Below are 20,372 nucleotides of genomic sequence, written 5' to 3' on the forward strand. Positions count from 1 at the left end.
TAAAGTTAAAGCAGGGTTTAGCGGAGATACAATGATTGCAGTTGATTGTTGTGAGGGGGGGATCTTCATCATGCAAGTCAATTAGATTTCTCACTGGAGGTTGCGTTAGGTTTGCCGTCTTTTCGCTTGAGGCAATTATGTCCTCTTTGGTAAGAGGCCTTATTTCCGCTTTGAGCTTTTTTGGCTCTTTGGACTTGGTTGTAGAGATAGTTGGGATCAAATTGTCAGCTCTTGTTTTTCTATCCTTTCGCTTCTAGCGATGTCGGCAAGACGATCTTGCCACCTGACGGAGTTTTCAGCTTCTCTCTTTAAGCGTTCTTGTAGAGATTCTATGAAAATCTCCATCTGAATTTGTTTATTGAGTATTGTGGAGATCAACCTTAGTTTCTCTTTGCTTGCATCAACATTTGCTTCTTGCAGTTTACTTAATGGAATCGTGGATTGTGAGGTGATGGCTATTAACATATTTTGTAAGTCAAGCATGGTTGTAGGAATAGCCTCCGTTGTTGGTAGACCATTTTCTGTACAGGAACATCTCTCATGGCATTGGTCGGGATCGATTGCATTATCAGACACCACAGTTCTTGGTTCCTTTTTGAATTTGTTAGAGTTGATCTTAGTGTAGTGGATTGATTTGAAAATTCCATTGCCCTCACTTGAGGAGGTCGATACATTACTCCAGGTGTTGAAAGTTCAATGGTCGGAGGCAGATTAAGTTTTATTTCTCCTCTGTTTGCGACCTTCTGCTGGGATATTTCACTTTACTCTTTATTTGACATTATACCAAACAACTCTATGCTTTTTCCTTGTTTTTCCATTAATAATTCAATTTCTTGTATATCTAGAGGGAGACTAGCCATTCTTGGGGTTTGTTGGGTAATAGCTGGATAGGACAGTGCTTCTGATTGGGTTTGTTTTTCATGCATTGACTGCCATCTTCTTTTAGCAAGTAAAGCTTTGTCTTTCTGTGATTATACTAAGTTTCGGAGTCTGTTGAGTGTATGTCGTGGGGTTATACAATTTGACATTGTCAATGGAGGTAATCCTCATCAGTGGCGTGGTGGGAAGGCGACTCAATTTCAATTGATCAGGAAGGGGCATATTGAGGCATTGGTCAAGTTCTGCAGTCGCATGGCAAGTTGGAATATCAGTCACGAGTTTTGGATGATTAACAGAAGATTTCTTTTAATTACTATGCATGATGTCTGTACCAGATTCTTCATGTTTTGTTAATTGCTTGATGTTCGAGGTCGAAAGTATCAGTTCAAGTTTCATTTCAGATAAGTTTTCTGTATTAACATTAGACTCTTGATTTTTTCTTTGGAGGTGAGTCTTTGGTTTCTTTTGAGCATAGCATTTGTGGTGATTCTTTTGTCTGTGTGGATTCAAGCAGTAGTGGCCGTTTGTCTAGCATTGACCATCGCGTTGGTAAAAGGACGTCCTGTCTTTAGCAAGGGAGTCACAGTCTTTAAATGGGACTTTGAGCGGTTTCTTGTTTGTGGCCCCTACTGTAAATTGGCTGCCTTTTCAGGTGATTTCGTCTTTACCATCATGAGGAGTTTGAATCTATCGCCAGGCAAGTCACGTCTGGTGAAAGGCACTTGTTAGATTTGACACCAAGGTAATAGAAGTGTATCTCTGTCGCTGGAGCTGCAGAGTGAAATCTTAGAATACATACACTTGTAATCCTCCCAGTTAGAATATTTCTGATGATTTTGACAAGGTCAAAAGGTCTAAACCCGCAGTCCCCTGAAATAAAAACAAAATAAGCCTCTGTTTGGAGTTAGAGTCAAAATACAGACAAAACAATGCAACTCAGAGTCAAAGGCATCTGCCCGCAGTCCCCTGAAAAGAATGTCTGTTAAAAAGTCACGGTGTAGCTCTTAATGATCCACTCGCTACCTAAGTGGCAGTGTAGTACCTGTGACTCTATAGCTTCAGTTCTAATTGATAAGTGTTGGAGGACTTGCCGTGCTGGGTGATCAATGGTAGCTAAGCAGGTTAAATAAAGTCAATAGAGACTCAGAGAAAGGAGATCTCATCGTACCTTGGATTAGTGGGAATCCCCGCTCGCTGCTCCACGTCTATGAAGATTCCCCCCACATTAGATAAACAGTAGGGAGGCGGGAAGTAGCGGTTATAGTGGGGGGGCATGGCATACACTATTTGGGGGACACCTGATATCCTTGCGGTAAGTTGTCCTACCTGTTGCGACACAGCGCCCACATGCCAAATAGCAAAACAGCAGTCAAAGCCCTTTCACAGCAGGGTTTACGCCGTAAGGGCGTTCTGATGTTCTTTAAATAGTCAGCTGACGCCGTCCACAGCACGTTGCAAGGATTTATTAAAGGGGCAGAAGGGGGCCCTCTCCCCTTGCAGCAAGTCTGGCGAATTATCAGTTGAAGTGAAAACTCTTATGTAGAAAGTGCTCAGAGCGCGGTATTCAGCTTCTGTAGAATGCACCCGGCAAAACAGCAGTCAAAACTCTGGCAGCAAAACATTTTTTTGTTGTTTTGAATATATCAGGCCCTCGGAAGTAAGAGATTGAAACACCGAAGGTCCTGATATCGCTAGGAACTTTCTGAAAATCTGTTCCCGGAAGAGGGGGATCCAGGGGTGAAAATGTATCACGCAACGTGCAAGCAGAAAGGAACTTTTGTTTATTAATTTGGAACACATCAGATTCTTGGGGGCAAGAGACTTTTTGTAGAAAAGAGACTTAACCACCAAGGCCCTGATAGTTGAGAATGGAACTGTTAGCTTGTGCTGGGAAAGCTCGAGCGGGAGTACTACCTTGTCACATGCTCAAAACATGGGGAAGGGAGACCCTGACTACGCATCTTGATTTATTATTTGTGACCAAGAACTGCAGTGTCAGATAATGCAATGGATCCCCGACCAATGCCATGAGAGATGTTCCTGTACAGAAAATGGCCTCCCAACTACGGAGGCTATTCATAAGAGTTGGCCGATGCCCCAGGCCCTTCCAATACTCCCATGGTCCAAAGTACTAAGAACTTTTCCATCATGTTGGAATCAGGAAAAATAATCACGGTGACCTGCAGGCCAAACAACAGCCTCACTTGGCTTCTCGGTGGTAGCAATGCACAGAGAGCGAGCATTCGCTGCACTGGATTACAGTGGATGCCAAAGGATTTCTTGTGAGCTCCAGTCTGGTGTACAAGCCGGAGCCCCCGCACCCAGCAAGCACTTGCTCTGCACTACAGCTTTGGGCATGGACCTATGACCAAAGCTACCGGACTGCATAAAATCACTTGCTAATAGCGCACATGGGAAACCCTTATGCTCAGACTTATTAATGTGGGGTTTTCTCACTTGGTGCTCAGTATTAAATATTTGGACAATGGAAAGAGCATCATTCTGCCCCTGCATGAAGTAGACACTCTTGCTGTCCACTTGGGGACCTGTTCCCATGTCAAGCACTACCTGCACCTCTGAGTTTAGTGCAGAAGGGCTGAGGGATCTTCACTTCACCACCTCCAGTGATTGCAATTTGCATCTTGGAGAGGGTGGCTCCTCCTGGCCTCAGAGTTAACCAAAATGCCATTAAGGCAGGCGGCTAGGTTTACACCTGCTGCTAGCCGTTGGTTAGTGATAATTGACTTTTGGCGAGTAAGAAATGATGTGCTGTGTATATGTGGTGTGTCGAGGATGCAAGTGACTTTTTATGCCTGGCTAGTAGCTTTGAAGTGTTTACCCCTGAGTTAAGGGCAATGTCGTCACACAGAGCACAGCAGGAAAGGGTGCTGCCCTTGCGGGAGATGCCTTTATCCTCACCCCCGTTTGGAAACTTTTTCTTGCTGCACATTCCCTGCCCGAGAACCTGTGCCTTCAGGCTTGTAGCTCCCACGCCAAACCTAGCACATTCATGCCTGGTTATTGAGAAGCTCTTAGATCATAGGACTGGGATCACTCTGTTGAAGATCTATGAGCCGACCGCATGAATTCAAGAACGTCTTCTAAGGCACTTAATACCTGCAGGTACAAAACATGTTTTACTTATTCGCATGATAGGAGGGTTATTAACCAGTGGTATAAGAGCTACTTGATTGCTATATCAGGTTTAAAAAAAAGACACCTGAACAGGGTTCCTATTTTGCAATGTCCTTTAATATTTAATTTTCAAAAAGAGCGGTTTTATATGTTTCTTTGTATGCCTTTTGGGCTTCCATCTTGGACCTGAATCCAGTTCTCACATTTTCAATGGCGTTTCCTTTTAAGCCAATGCATTTGTGTGTGCTGTAGTACCTAACTATAAAAACATCTTCACCGTGGCTTGCTTTAGCAAGGCCCTCTTTTCCACTACTTTTTGAAGAGAAACACAACTTGAATAGTGAGCTTTTCCTTTTTCCCTAAGGTGGTCTCTGAGTATCACCACTTTCAGAAGATTCACCTTGAAAGGGGGGGTTACTTCCTCCACATCCATCTGAAATTCCATCCAAAATGGAGAAATCTTTCTATTTCATTAACACAAAACAGGTGCTCAGCTTCTACATCTCAAGGCCTAAAGAGTACTGGATTTGTGATGGTTTGTTGGGTTTTCTGGGCCTCAAACGGGTGATGCCATTACCAAGCACATGGTTCTATGTCATTCCATCACCAGGGTTTTTTCGCTGCTGATTTTTGGCTGAAAAAGCTCATCTACATTTTTTTATTTTATTTGGGGGTTCCCACTTAAACCCCGTCCCAGTTTTTTACAATCTGTTCGCCAAGCCCCCTACCCCTTATATCTCTTTACCCCCCCCACATATTTTTGATGAGTTTTTTAGCCACAAATTGGCAGCAAAAAACTCAGCAGGAAAAACCCCTGGCATTGAATGAACATCATACCCAAACACATAGGCCCTGATTCATGGAATTATTTGCGTGTGAAACAGGGATTTGCGTGCCATTGTGGCCGCAAATCCCCGTTTGACGAATTGGGATTTGCGGGCAGAATAGCATGCGAATCCCTGTTTTCCACGCAAATAATTCCATGAATCAGGACCATAATGTCCAGATGGATAGTTATTTCTTTTAAGGCAAGTTATGAACTGGCGCATAATAATTGCTGAAGGGATCGAGCCCATTCAGACAGGGCGTCAAGCAAATACTTACATTTTGCACTGAGGTGTTCCTATATTGGCCATGTATCGAGCAGCAACTTAGGCCTCATGTTTGACAAGGATTACTTTCTGGATTTACTGCAGAGGGAGGATGTCTGGTTTAGCCAAACCATGCAAAAGCAGTTCCTAGTTCAAGTGTATCGCTTCCCTGTAATAATTGCACACATCCTGTGTTTGGTGCTTCTTTGGGAGTCTTTCATAAAGATAGGCATTCTGTGTGAGGGAAGGTATTCATTTGAAGAACAAACTACTCAACCTGTGTAATGTTCTTTCTGATGGATGCGATCTTATCAAAGTCAACTAACCAACGTTGTGTAAAATATGGGATTACTTGAAATGGTTCTTGTAGTGATTTCATGGCAGTTTTGCCGTTCTTTGTGCCCCTCTCAAGTGTGGGAAACTGAGGTATGTGCAAGTGTAAGAAAATGAGGTTACTGAACAGTGGCAAATAAACAAATATACCAGGCACATAATTTTCAGAGCCTGCGACGCACATGGTACAAAGCCAGACTGGAGTTGCTCTGTTGATGCTGGATTGAGTCTGAGCCTGAAGCTATTAAATACGATTAGGAATCTGTGGGAGGAAGATCAGAACTATCAGAAAGAATATTTACGAAGATAAGCTGTTCTTTTTCATCCATAAGTCTATGAGTCAGATGCAGCTGCAATAGCAGGGCAAGATTCCAAAACACTGTCTTAGCAAGGTGCCTCCACCACACATAGAATCAATTCTTTCAGGCAGATAAGATGCTGGTTAAATATAAACATCCATTTAATCTTTAGCCTGTCTTTTCACGATGCCAACATGGTATCCAGTCACTACCAAACAGTAAAAACTTTAATTACAAAAACAAACTTAGTATTGAGATTCATAGGTTTGTTGTGAAAATATCCCCACCAAATAATGAGGCAATGATATCGCCAGCAGTAAACTCTGCAGATATTTTATTCTTTGGGTATTACTGCTGGTGATGTTATCCTGGCAGCATTATTGGTGGAGGTATTTTTGGAGGGGTTCTTTTCCCATAGAACCCTTTCATCACAATTGACGTAATCAGAATCAAACATGAGACCAAGAGATGAAACCAATCTGCGCTAAACCTCCTACACCGGATTTTACATTCTGCCTATGTCTTAGCTTGTTTGACCCAATCAAAAGAGCCAGACCAAGTGAAGGGACTTGTTACAGGGACTGTAGCCAAAGAGGAAAGAGTTGCAGAACTGAAGGTGGACTGGGGATGTAGGATTTTATACCTGGAAGGCTGAAAGCGAAGGAAAGGTTGGTCTTGGCTAGCGAAACAATGGGGATCACAATGGTTGGGACTGAGAATTGGGCAGTGCTGGTGATGAGTCAATTCTGTTCAAGGGCAGTAAGCCTGGGGGAATCAAACCTTAACTGTTAGTAGGCAAACATGGCAATTTGATAATAAAGCAAGCGAAAGCAGGAGGGAAAGGACGTGGGGTGAGCAAGCTGTAGATTGTGGAAACTAAAGGTAACGGAAAGAGAGCTTGTGGCATAAGCAGTCCAGAAACTTATTATACTGGAAACTAAACCATGGGTTGTGAAATTAGTACATGCATTGGTGACATTTATGGTCATTCTAAGTAGCAATTATTTAAAAGGCTTTGATCATCTGATCCTATGTGTGGTTTTCTATTAATTCTATACAGAAGGAATATGGATGTCCATTTTATTTTCGTTTCTACTACAACAAATCTTTTTAAACATTGTAACATCTGATATGGGAAAAGGGAAACATGCCATTTGTCTAGTGGATGTAGATACCCTGTAGCTTTGAGATGGACAATCCCAAAATGTCCTTCCACGAGGCTGTATAAGGCCAGAGGGTGAATGGTGGTCTAAACTGAAGGCCAACTTGCACTGCAAACTCCAAGGTCTGACAATACTTGCTGCATAAAGACAGGGAGAAGGTTGTGCCCGGCTTTATTTATTTAGCACTATCCCAACCACTTTCAAAGGGGCATCTACACATCAAAAATGAATAACACGTAAATTAAAATGTATGAATAAAATATTTAATTAATTCTCAAAACGGGATATAAAATGTACAAAAGGATAATTTGCAAGCATATTCACGGCTTTGCAGTGCCTATGAAGATGTTTGATTTGGGGAGGCTTAGGGTAGGCTCAGAGGCTCACTGCTCTGTCTCTGCGCTGCTTTGAATGCTTTGCGTAAAGTGTAACGTAGCCGTCCCATTTTACAGTGCCCCTTTCTTGTCAAAAGGGACCAGCAGCACTGACAGATTCCAATCTGATTTCTTGACCAGTACTTAAGGATGTAATGTTTATACTCTCAGAAATGCCTTGCACGTTGTTTTGAAGGAATACAGAAAAAAACACATTCAATGCACAGATGTAACAAATGGAATAATTGCGCTATTCCACGGTTTGGAAAATAAAGTTGGAAAACTCCTCAACTTATTGAATTTCCACAATGAAGTCAACAATAGAGCTCCCTTCAAAATGTAAATCAACCTGCCTGTAAAGGAAATATAAATATCAGCCTCTCTTCCGATAAATGGACCCACCCTTCTGCCTTTAAGAAAATCAACCGTTGTGCCAATGTTTAGAAACACAAACTCGCTATTCGGTTTCTTTTCAGATCAACCATCGTATTCTTTTGTATTTAAAAAAGTACTCTTCCATTAAGCCCTTCTTATCTGCCCTTCCTCTTACTCACTTTGCCCCCTCTTAAACTCAACTATTCCACTTATTGTCTAACTATTTTGCTCCCTTTTAGTAAATTCAATCATCCTTCATTTCAGAAAATGCATCCATTCTGCTCCCTCTCAGTGATTGCATCATCGACTCTTTCTTAGAATACTCAGCTATCTCTTACCCCCCTACCCCCCTTAAAAACGTATTCCCTCTCACACATGAAAAAACACTGCCATGGACACCATCCTAAAAAAACAAGCCTGCTCCTTCCTAAAAATCATTAGCATTGTTCCCTCCTAATAAATCCAGCATTCCCACCTCTTGAAACCCCTTCAATCTGCTACCTCTTAAAAAACATTACCATAGAGCCACCAATCGTGCTCCCGCTTCAAAAACATTACCATCAGTTCCCTCTTAAAAAAACAACAGCCCTGCTGGCTTTTAAAAAAACGTAACCATGGACTCTCTTTAGAAATTCAGCAATATTGCTATTAAACAAGCCCATCCACTTTGGTTTGTTTCATAAAGTGACAGGTTTCCATTTATTCTCTTTTAAATTCACTGGATTCTCCTCTATTGTAAGTTGGAGTAGGTTTATTGGAAGGAACGCATGCAAACTCAAAACATGCCAAGTTACCTCAAAGCACTTCACTGCTTCAAGCCATGGCCTGTCCTGACCTCCTCTATAGCCAATGATCAAGGACTAGAAGCCGAGAAGACCTCACTAATTTTGAACTTCAGGCTAGGTTACTCAGACAATAAAAACATGAATACGCTTCCTGGGATGAGAATCTATATTTAATTGAGACGATACATCACCATCGTCCTTTAGCAGCATCTCAAGGTATGCCTTGTCGGTGTAAAGCTCTCCGAGAAGCTGTCGAACCTTCTTCTCTTTTTTCTCCAACTCTTCCTTCTCCAGCTGTAACTGCCTGAAATCCTTCTTCGGGTCTTTCTTTGGGGGTTTCAGCGGAATTAGAACTTTCTGCAGTGCTTGCTTAGTCTCGATTGGGAAAAAAACAGAAAGTACGTGGAACTCTTGGATCACATGGTTTCCAAACTCAGAGATTACAACTTCTGCAAAAATGAATATTTTTTTGACTTTCTTACTCCCGTTTTAATGCAGAATTAGTTTTAGTTCTTGCTGTCATACATTGCTTACCAGGTCACGTTTTGTAAAAATACTATTTTAAAAGCTGCCAATTACCGTATATATGTTGAATTACAAAATTAAATGATAACATTTATATTTTTGTAAAGTTGCTCTCACTGATTACCCTTCTTAGCTACTATCATGCCTGTTCTCTGAAAAACGTTCAAGTCACTAGGAGGTTTTTGACTAATTCTTTAGCTTTCTTTTTCTAATCATTCTGCCAAAACCCTCTTGTTCTTTAAGACCTTCACAGAACTATAGCATTTGAGTGGTCTGGGTATCCCTGTGCCCCTGTTTATGTTATTTTCGTGCCATTGGGCCAACCATCACCATTGCCAGCAGCACCTCCCGAAACAGAACACTCTGTTACTTGTCATCTGAGTCAAATATAGCCGGGTGGATAGCTCAGCGAGTTGAGAGCTAGCCTCGAACATGGGGCCACGCTAGAGTTCACAAGTTTGAAATACATTACGGACTACCCAGTCCTTCAACCTCCCAACATAAATGGGGTACAATAAAATAAGGTAATGATCAAATATATTACAGCGCTTAAAAGATAAAAGGAATCTGAAATGATGTGTTCTATAAAAACATTAATATTTAATAAAATGCTCCTTCGAAGGATAAGTCGTTTTTGAAAAGGAACTTCCTCCAACTCCACTGAATCCTTTATCATCAAGAGGGATCCCAGTGGTACAAGATGGTTTGTTCAAGATAGCAAAGTAGAGGAGAACCTCAACTTCCCTAGTGAGGGAACTCATCAGAAAGCAATTAGGTATCTTTAGAGGACTAAACCACTTTCCCTGAAAGGAAGGGGCTGTAAGTTGCTGTCAGGAATTCTGGACTATAGGTTGAGGTGCATCAATAGTAGTTGCCTGAAGACACACTACATATGAAAAAAACACTATGTTCCAAAAGAGCAATATGTGGAAAAGGATGACTATACCACACAGTAATACAGGGAGAAATCAGATTACTGTGACAAGCCTTAAGAAGAGGAACAGGAGTGTTAGGACACAGGGCATTACTGTTAGCTAATAGGAACCTCTTATACATACCCACGTGAGTTTCTCTTTCACATCATGGTCTCTTTTATAAATGTGTCAAATAAAGTAGCACAAGAATGTAAGTTGTGAGCACAGAAAACAGAGGAGAAGATTAGTTTCCATTTCGTGTGACTATAGGAACCCACAATGTCTGAGAGCGCACTACCTCTTTGGACAACAGCATCCAGGACCTTATTGATGAAACATGTAATTTTATTTTCAAGCGAGTCCCTTTAATGTTGACTAGGCTGGTTGAAAAAATGGAAATTCTCTGGTTTAGATCCTTTGGGTTATGCTATTCAATTAATTCAGCCAGTGCTCAGGTGGTCATTTTCAGTACACACTTTAAGCAATGCGTTTCTTTCCAGTTTTTAAAGGAAACTACTTTTAATGCAAACCTGTCAGTGGATTCCAACTAAGGTATGTTCCATGTCTATTTTATTTTTTTATAATTACATTCTTACATATATCTGGCTGCCTGTTCTAGTTGATTGAGACTTCTAATTAAAGTCATTTGTTTGATTTGAATCAGGTTAATTTGCTATTCACTTAGCCCTAGTCCATAAAACGTATTTTCTCATTTACCACTGTCAACAAGATTCAAAACTTTTTGCTTGCTTTCATTTTAAATGTTTCTAAAACGTGTACTATGTTCTCTGGGACACATTGTTAATGTGTGGCTAAGTAATGCATTTACAATTATTGTCAAAATTGTTTGCATTTTTTATATTTCATTGCTAATTGTTGAACACCTTGCAATTAAAACCTTTTGACCCAATCTATTAATCAAATCATGTACTCTGGTATTGATTACACAAGGCTCAATCAGGCTGTGACACTTTTTAAAAGTAAATTTTTGTTCAAGCTACTGGGCCTCATTAAGAGGTGGGCGGTAAGGGATTACCGGCACCGGTAAGGGCACCGGTGTGGGTAATCACTTACCGCCCTACTACAAGTTCCCTTTGCGGGTCCTTCCTTAACGCCTGGTTTTACCAGGCGTTAAGGAAGGACCCGCAAAGGGATACCGGGGTCAATAACGGTACCGCAATTTACGGCACCGTTATTGCCGCCTTCCCCCTTCCCATTGAGCCCTATGGGGGCTCAAATGGGAATGGGGAATGGCTCTGGTGAATGGGGAATTACCGGTCCCTCCGACCTCGAAATGGACTGGTAATTGCTCCATCCACCAGACCAGAGTCGGAACGATTTTGGAGTCAGCCATGGCGCTAATAGCACTATGGCTACCTCCAACCTCGTAATGAGGCCCACTGAGTTCCTGTGTCAAGACAGGGCTGACTTGTGACAATTCAATAGTGTTCATACATATCCAATTTGCTCATAGAAATATATTTTTGTTTTCTGTATTTGATGTCGGGCGGTATCAGTTGTGATGAATCTAGGGTATTCGTCCCTACGAGAGACACTGAAAAGAGACATTGGGGAAGCCCACAAAAGCTGTATGATATAAATATTCAAGAAGGTTGGCTATGCCCTATGAGACACATTGAGAAGAACGCTGATGAAAAGAATCTGAAAAACCCGAGCTATAGGTTTTGGGGAGAAAACCCGAGAGTTGTCCGACAAAAAGATTGGAGGCGCCCTATGAGAGAATAGTTGATACTAATGTGAAAGCTACTTATGAGAGCCTGAGAAAAGCCGAGGTACAAACCTTGTGAGAAAGTATAAGAGCATTAATTATAGTGGTCCAAGAAGACCGTGAGTACTCTATCAGAAACAGTAAGAAAGTGAACCAAAGTAAATGTTAAGGTCAGTTACGGGAACCTGAGAAACCAGAAGTCTAAGCCTTTGGAGAGGCCACCAAAGTTGCCGTACATAGAACATAAAGAGGATCAAGAATGCCCTATCAGACACTTAACGAATTTGGAGGATTTAAAGTGAGAAAGAGAAGACTAAAAGATAAAAAGTCAACAAAAAGGGGCAAAGTTAAGAAGGAGACGAGAAGGATCCAGAACCAGTGAGGAATCTGAGGGCGTCCTCACTTCGTCCCCAATATATCCTCCTCCGAGTTGGCCAGGGAAAGGCAGTCACTGTTGGATCCTGACCCTGGGGGTGGATATGCGAGGGAGGGTCACCTGGGTGGAGTAGACTTGGGTAGTGGGATGAGACACCCTTGGGTGAGGCGCAGTATCCCCCATTTCCCTTTTCTAACGAGTCTAATATCCCCAAGTCCTTTGTAGGTTATTACCAGTTCCTTCTCTATCTTTACAGAAGAACATCTCCCAGTAGACAACAGTCAGGTACTGGGACGAGGAAGAGATAAACCAGAGTCATACATCCTATCTTTATTGACTGTTACATACATACCACTCTGGTACTGGGACAAGGAAGAGGGATGCAGAGTACCTCGATCGTTGTAGAATGAATTAACATTGCCTGCACCTGAAGCCAAGCTGGTGGTGTAAATGGCCCACTCAAGTGAGGCCAATGGCATTGACAGTGGAACAGCTGCTTGAGAAGGTGAAGGTGAAGCCAGAGAGACGTGTGCCAGAAATTCCGAACTGCAGAGTGTCTGTACGGCCAAGGTGGTGAAGACCCAGGAGAAGAGCGACACCAAGCCGGGAGCAGCGAGAGCCACAGGGAGCCTGCCGACTCGCGGAGAAGAGCACCTAGAGACAGCGTACCCGGTGAGTCAGAGGAGCCGGAGTGAGCGAGAGACTTTTTGGGTGATATGAATGCCGGTCGAGTTTGAAGGCAAGCAAGTTACTGAATACTTTTGATAATAACGATGAAACAAAACTGTTAAACCGAGCAAAAGGTTTTATGAATAGCAAAATGTGAAAGAGATGAAAGGAAGGCTAACCTGGAGCTGAGCAAAATCCCAGGGTGAATTCAATGAAAAAGTGAGTTTAAACAAGCTGTTAAAAGGCCAAAAGAGGGCCACAGAAAACTGATTCCTACAAAGTGACTGATTTAAATGACGAGAGCCTTTTTGAATATTGATCTGGTTGAAAGCAGTTTTGTACAATTCCCTGATCAAACAGAACTGTATACTGGCATGCACCATAAGGATACAAAGAACTGTGTGACTTGAAGAATAAGCAGTAGCAAGAACCCTGAGCAAATGTGAAAGTGCCACATGTTACTGGTGGCAAACCTAAGCAGTGACGAAGCATCAAGAAAATGTGAAATGAGAATAAGTCAAAACCCCACTGTGAAGCTGAAACAGTGACAAAGAGCCTATTAAGAAGAAGCCAATAAGGTGTGTTGGTTGCGTGATCTGTAATGGGTGGTTTGTGTGGGCCAACAACTGCACCTAGTACACCCACCTAAAGAAAGGCTACTTAAGTTACCAACAAGCTTGTGATTGAATGAAGGAAAATGTATGTGATTTGAAATCCAGGAACTGAACTTTATGAAATTGATAAAAGGCAACCAAGCCAGAAGAGCTGGAAGTATCCCAAGGAATTGTGTTGTTGCTGATAGTTGAGATACTTGAAAGCTTGGGGAAGGGAACCCCTCTTCTTTTGTAAATTGAACTATCTTGAACCTTGAAGAAGGGCACTCCCCTTTGTCAACCAAGAGCTGGAAGAAATTCTGAACTTCTATTTGCACACTTCTCATTTTGAGGCGGACATCCCTAAACATTGTATACAATTATAGATTTTGGACACAGGCAGACATTTGTTTTGGACTTCCTGACACAGACTATCATACATTTTATTTAGGTTTGGAAATTCCACCTTACCACAGGGCAAGTTGGGCCTTTTTCGAATCCTCCATTTGTGTTAATAAAAGTTTCTAGCCCAAACTTCATTCAGTTGTCTGTGTCTACTTCATGATGCCTTCACAAACCGCAAAGCAGCTAAACCGGTTAACCTATATTATAGTCTTATAAGAGATAATCGAAGGACCTGAAGAACCCTTTGTTATTGACTTTTACCCACATTTTGGAAATACAAGGATTTTGTTTGTTTTCATGGAATAACCACGTGAAGAAGCCCAGGAAGTTTGGCTAAAGGAAAGTTACCAGAAGCTGAGAATTGTTGTGTTATTTAGTTATTAGTTATAGTGGTAGGGACAGTTGGAAGTAGGGTTTGGAAGGGATGAGATTTTCTTTGGACGACCAACAAGCACCCTTAGTTTAGTTTTGGTAGGTAGAGAATATCCCTGTAGCGATAGGGAGAGCTAGGCCTTTCTTTCATTATTATTTAATGAAAAAGTCAGAAAATGATTATTAAAGATATTGAAAAGCAACTTGATGTGGTTTTATGTACACAGCGGGTTGGGGGCAGTTTCATTGCTTGCACAGGGGTCCAGCACAACCTTTTTATGCCCCAGAAGATTTGAATACAATTAATTTATTCAAGATACTTCATGGTCATAAGGAATACAGGAGCCCTAAGGATTATAAACACATATTTACATAAGTACAGTTTCAAAAGAGTACATCTCTAAAATATTGTAACTTGCAGCACTCAATCTGAAAGGAGATTTCGTACGCACTGCAGACTTCAAAGGCTTACAGGTTCAGATTTCCATGCACCCATCCTAGAAGAAATACATCTGAATCATAGCAGGAGACTGCCAGTTTCAGATCAAAGTCCTACTGCTAGTCCTCAGATTGGCCCCGAGGGTCTTTAGAGAACATCTTAAACGGCAAGGAATTTTCTGTGCAAAAATGCATCTTTAGCAACAGTCAGGAATAACTGAATGCCCAATTCTACATTTTATTGGCTGACATTGATGCATTGACAGGCCTAATTTCGTACAGTCAAGGATGCCAGTATTTGAAGCAAATGCCACAAATGGTTTCTGAAACATTCACAGGGTTCAGCATTAAACACCATGGAAAAACCTTTCAGAATCAGAAAAACCTTCACAGCTAGATGTTTCAAGTCATTGCCGAGTAGGATTTCTTACTGAATACCTCCAATAATTCAATGCAAGTAAGAGGTGTAAAGCAAGTAATAAGGGTTCTATCGGACAAAACAACCAACACATTAATTTAAATAAAATAAATACAAGGGAGGCATGATGCTTTCATAGGAATCCCATCTCTACTATAAAATTTATTTTCTAACAGGCAATTTCCTTGGCAGAAGAAAATATACCTATATTCAAATAAACCGCTTAAGTCGGAACACACAAGGACGTCACTGATAGGAATTGCTTCAACATCAAGACACTACCAAACATAATAGCCTCATATGCAACAAAACGCCATTACATTTAAGTGCTCTTGTATAGCTCCCGTCTGCTACAATTAGTGGCCTCACTGCACATGGTTTCATAAGAAAAAGGGGAAGGGTCATTAGTGGGAGAGTGAGAGAGGCAGATGCCAAACCTGTGGTGTTGATGGGTGTAGGTCAGAGGTATCCGGTTCCTGTGTGCCAATCTGCCTTCTATGGGTTTAGTGGAGAAACTTGAGAGAATGTTGTCCATAATAGAACCCATGATCTAATAAACTACATCTCTTTGGATTAGAGGTCCTCATTGGGGAAGCATTTTAAATACTGTTTTGAAACAAGTATCTAACCCTTTCACCATGGGAAAAGGTGTCGATGATTCTAAAGGTTCATCTAATTCACAAGTTGAAGATCTTAGATTGCAGAATGATCTTAACAGCACCAACGTGTGCCATGTTAATTTGGTTCACAGATTGCCTTCACATTTCTATTAACCTCACCTCAATGCTGCAAGTGCATTTTTGGCTTATGGACAGGGTTGACAGCAGAATGTTACAACGCAATCCAGCACTGCTCAATTTGACAGTTATTAGCAGAGGTCCTGCTGGGCTGCTACAACTTGGATTAGTCTCAGCAGTGCTAGATAGAAAATTCTTGATCGCAAAAGACATGATTGTCGCTATAGATAATCAAAATATTTTTCTGAAACATACACATTGCAGAGATTCAATGAAAGATTGACATAATCCTTACTTTTTCACTGACCAAATTTGCTTTGGCAAATCCATTTAAAGTTTTCAAACATTTGTTCACTTTAAATTGTGCTCTAAATGCCTGACCATTTGCCTCAAGCGAGGAAATGTGGCCGTTATTAAAGATGTAGATGGAGTTCAGACTATAGAACTTTTAAAATGGCAATCCTTTGCGAAATAAAAGGGTCAGGTTTGGTACAATTGATAGCAGGACCCAAACCTAGAGGAAGAGCATGAAACTATAAATAGTTTAAACGTTGCCCTTTCCAGTCAGTACTGCTGGTTACACTTGAGCTACCGTAGACACCCAGCTCAACATATTCTACCATGGTAGTTATGGCTGTGGGTTGAGATGGATGCAGACAGGGGACTTTGGGGAAGGTAGAGGCATGGCCGATTCAATTTTGGTAAAGGTAAGGATCAAAGTTAAAGGGCAGATATCAATTCAGTAAATTATAGTAAAAACTAGATTTAGACAACACATGCCACAGGTCTAGCAGGTTTGCAGCACTCTAAACACTAGATTTTACAATTACTTTACTCAGTGGTCTTTATTTGATGTACCTTTGGTAAATCACACTCATTTATCACCACCAGAATTCAAACCTGTGTGCTTCAGGTTACACAGATCTCTTAAGAAGGCACATTAAACAACAACACAATCTTCTACCCTGTGAAATATTCTAGACATTAGCAAACACTGAGGCCACCTGGGCATGTGTGGTTAGGTATATGAGATCCCAACCATTAACAAACAATGCTTTCCCATTTATCTGAATTTAGCTACTGCAGTTTGGCAGCTATGGATTCCACTGGGTGCATGCACATGTACTTTGTTTGTAATCTGCACAGTATAGGGCCAGCAATTATGTTTTTGATAAGCCTTAAAAAGTGTTACCCACTGATATCAACTGTGGTATATAGAAAATAGAGCAAGGCATTAGTGGTCCAAACACACATGCTGCCAATTGTCTTCCATAAATAGTACCACTTTTTGTGGCATACAACCAGTTAAGACTGCCTGGGGTGAAAAACTTTACCTCTTCTTGCTTGCTTAAAAAACTGAGGGATCCTGTATTCTCCAGCATCACAGCTTCTGGGCCTGCGGGCAGAAACATTCATGTTAATCAAGATTTTCAAGCTCAAATAATTTCTCCCATCACCCGCATCTTCCACAATTACAGTTGTGGATTTCTTGTCCAAACTAAAATCTTACAAGCCCCCCTGATGGCGTTACTGGGGCAGGATGACCACACAGTGACAGAGGACAAATGAAGGCTCAAGCTGAAGCTTGTTGCAGGTGAAGCAAGAACCCCACACTGGATCCCGAAATGCTGAGACTCCATATCCCACAATGTAACTGGTGAAATCTGGACACAGGAGCTCAGAGAGGCCCTGTGGTGGGCTATATTTGACCTCTGTGACCCCCTCTAAAGGGTTTGATCGGGTGAACAGAAATATTCTTTGGTCTTAGCTAGTACAGATGGTAAATCCAAGAGATTTATTTAAAAAGCTGAATTACAGTTAGTCATACAATGTTTCTTCAGAACAAAATCCATTAAATGTTAACATATATAAAACAATAAAATATAAAATTATGCTTTCTCGTAAGGGACACTACATCCCGCTCGAGTGTCTGGTGAAGAAGTCAATAGACAAGAAAATATTTTTTGTTTTTACTGCTCCTAGACACTTTAGAAAAAACTGTTGAAGCCGTGTTCACCAGGGATACTTTGCCACAACTGACAGAATCAGCCCTGATGAGGGACACAGAGTCCGATATGCATTGGCGAACGACTGCACTCAAGCAACGGTGAAAGGACAGCACTAGTAAAGATGTTAACAAGGAAATGAAGCAAACAGGATCAGCTTATTTATCATTGTTATGAATTTCAGTAGTATATACTACTAAGATGTCACCAATTCTGGTGGGGTTCATATACTTTCTCGTAAGCTCACATCAAATACATAAAAACCTATGTTAAATAAAGAAATACAAGTATCCTACAGAAACTTATTTAAACTTTTTTTTAAGTATGCATATTACGTGTGGGACTTATGTACTGACTCTGTAAAATGTACAGTGCTTTAGATACTCTCCTAAACTGCATATTTCATCAATTAAATCTATCTACGAATATTCTACTCAAAAACGTTGGTTTTTCCTACGTGTCTCTCTCACTTTGTATGACTTTTACAGACAAATTCATAAACATGAACCCAGCTGCTGAACATTCACAACCATCTTAACACTGAGACTTATGCAGATGAATGTTAAAGGAATGGTTCGGTCAGAAATATTATTGTCCCTATGGTTCGGCCATGTGTTTTTAACCATAAGTCGATCGATCGTACAAACATTTCCTATGCACCTTACCAGAGTTTTCGTCTCTTGAACACAAGTAAAATCAGGCAGCAGGGCGCGACCATCTTGTGATAATCTCATCACTTGCTGCATCGCCCTGGGTGACCTGCGTTTGCGGCACTAAATCATATCCCCCGCCCCTGAGCCTGACATCACTAGACGCGTACCGCCCATTTCACAACGCCAAAGCACGTCTCGTGTCAACATTCTCTGCGCTTCAGCTAATGACGTGTCACCATGGAAATGGCAGGAAGCCTCTTTCCTCGATAAGTATAAACAGACCGTTTCACAACACACAACAGCAGATTTTCTTTTCCATTCCTCTCACTGTATTTCTTTGAGTATTCTTTGACTCGTTTCTGGGCTCTGGTCAGCTACCTTCGTTGCTTGTAGCCCGTGTGAACAGATACCAGTACCACTGCTATAAACTATTTTGGTTTGTTTACCACACAATGGCAACAATAATGCCCTGCCTGTACGAGCCCGAGTATTCCGAGGAGGAATTACTGGAAAGAGAAAGCGGCGTAAATGATGGGCCTTTGGACGACAGTTGGGCGGACGTTTCAACAGACGAAGAGCCTGGGCCTAGTCGCATGGACGGTGTTTCCAACTGGTGTACCTGCAATTAGTGCGCACTAATGCCAACTGAGGAGGAGAACTGCTGCTGCCGAGAAAACTCAGGATGCTTGTCCTACATACCGCAAGGCAATCCACAGACGCAATGCGTTACCAAGCTGCCAGACTTCACGGCAGCCTGCCTCACACTGTCCGTGTTAAGGATTTTGATGGTGCTTATGCACGAACTTCGCATAACAGTTCGCCCTCGTTATCCCAGTAATGATTATTAGTCTGGTTGTGATGTCAGTTAGGCCACTACTATTTCATGGTTGTCCCCTATATTCTCGTAACTTCAATATATCATTGTCATAATAGTTTATTCTTGCAATTCTCTAGTAATAGTTGCATAAAAGTCGTTCAATATTGTGCAGTGTCTAGTTAGCATTTGTCCTGGCAAAAATGCCATTGCATACAAGAATTGTCATTGACAACTAAGGTTTAATACACTTATCTTGGTAATTTAAAAACAGTTTGTATCTTTCTCTTTCACAGGTGGTACCGGCTGCTGGCATATCGTTTGTACACATGGTGGCTTCATGGGAGGCTTGGACAACGCATTCGACGAGTAATACCCGCCTGTGTGGTTGGTGCCATTAGACAAACTTTCCCCAGTGACAGCGGTCAGTACAGGGGATTTTCCCTCGCTGAGCTGCAACCAGACCTTTACAATGTGTAGTATTTTTGTGCCATCAAAATAAGAAACCAAATAAAACACAACATATTTTTTATCAATTGTTTGTTTTTAAGTGAATCAAGTGTGTCTCCATTCAGCATTGTTCCGGTGCCTTGTCTGCACGCCCCAGGCCCATCCATCCCCCCTCCACTATCAAAGGCAGTTCGCACCAGTGGATGTGCGCTGCCAAGGGGTTCTGTCAGGGGCGCGAACAGCCAAGGTGCCAAACAACATGTACACTTCAAAAGGTATTTTACGCCCAGGGGCCATTGTTCACATGGCCTCCTCAGACCCCGTGTCTCCAGGCAGGCTCCCCTTGAAGCAGGGCGCTCCCCGGCAATACACATAATACCACAACATATACACGTCATTCATTCACAAACACACCCCTTTTTGTTATTCTTTATAAACCACTTGATATTTACCATGAGAACATCTTTGAGCACTGCAAGTCAACTCGTGATCGGGCTACTCTGTGACTGCTTCGAGTGAACTTGTCAGTGTGCTACCTGTGAACATCTCCCTGTTCTCCTGCCACTAATTACTCTGCTTGCTGAATTCAACTGTTTGTTGGTCAAGGTAAGGGCATGCATCCTAATCATATCTCCTTCATTGGTAAATTTATATCTATTTCGAAGTAACATACTCAGTAGTGCTATGTTAATTTGTCTTATTGCTATTGATTTGAGTTTCTTTTTGTTATGTTATCGATATATCAATTTTTATTAGTGTCAATTGGCATCGTATTGCATCCTTCGGGGAACGTGTCTATAGTGTAAGCATGTTTCCTTTTTGTGCATGATAGAACATTC

General features: G+C 41.6%; 1 protein-coding gene across 1 annotated transcript in view; it reads right to left on the reverse strand.

The window, feature by feature from the left end:
- The window catches only part of ODAD4 (outer dynein arm docking complex subunit 4), a 300,717-nt gene that overhangs the window by 204,239 nt on the left and 76,106 nt on the right, over positions 1-20,372 (reverse strand). Inside the window, exons 4-5 of the mRNA XM_069634493.1 lie at positions 16,945-17,006; positions 8,626-8,809 (exon numbers count right to left, since the gene is read on the reverse strand). Of these exons, the coding sequence (XP_069490594.1) occupies positions 8,626-8,809; positions 16,945-17,006 (246 nt within the window). The remainder of the gene's footprint in view (positions 1-8,625; positions 8,810-16,944; positions 17,007-20,372) is intronic.

The sequence above is a fragment of the Ambystoma mexicanum genome, chromosome 13 (assembly GCF_040938575.1).
Source record: "Ambystoma mexicanum isolate Mex_15411 chromosome 13, UKY_AmexF1_1, whole genome shotgun sequence".
Lineage (NCBI taxonomy): Eukaryota > Metazoa > Chordata > Amphibia > Caudata > Ambystomatidae > Ambystoma > Ambystoma mexicanum.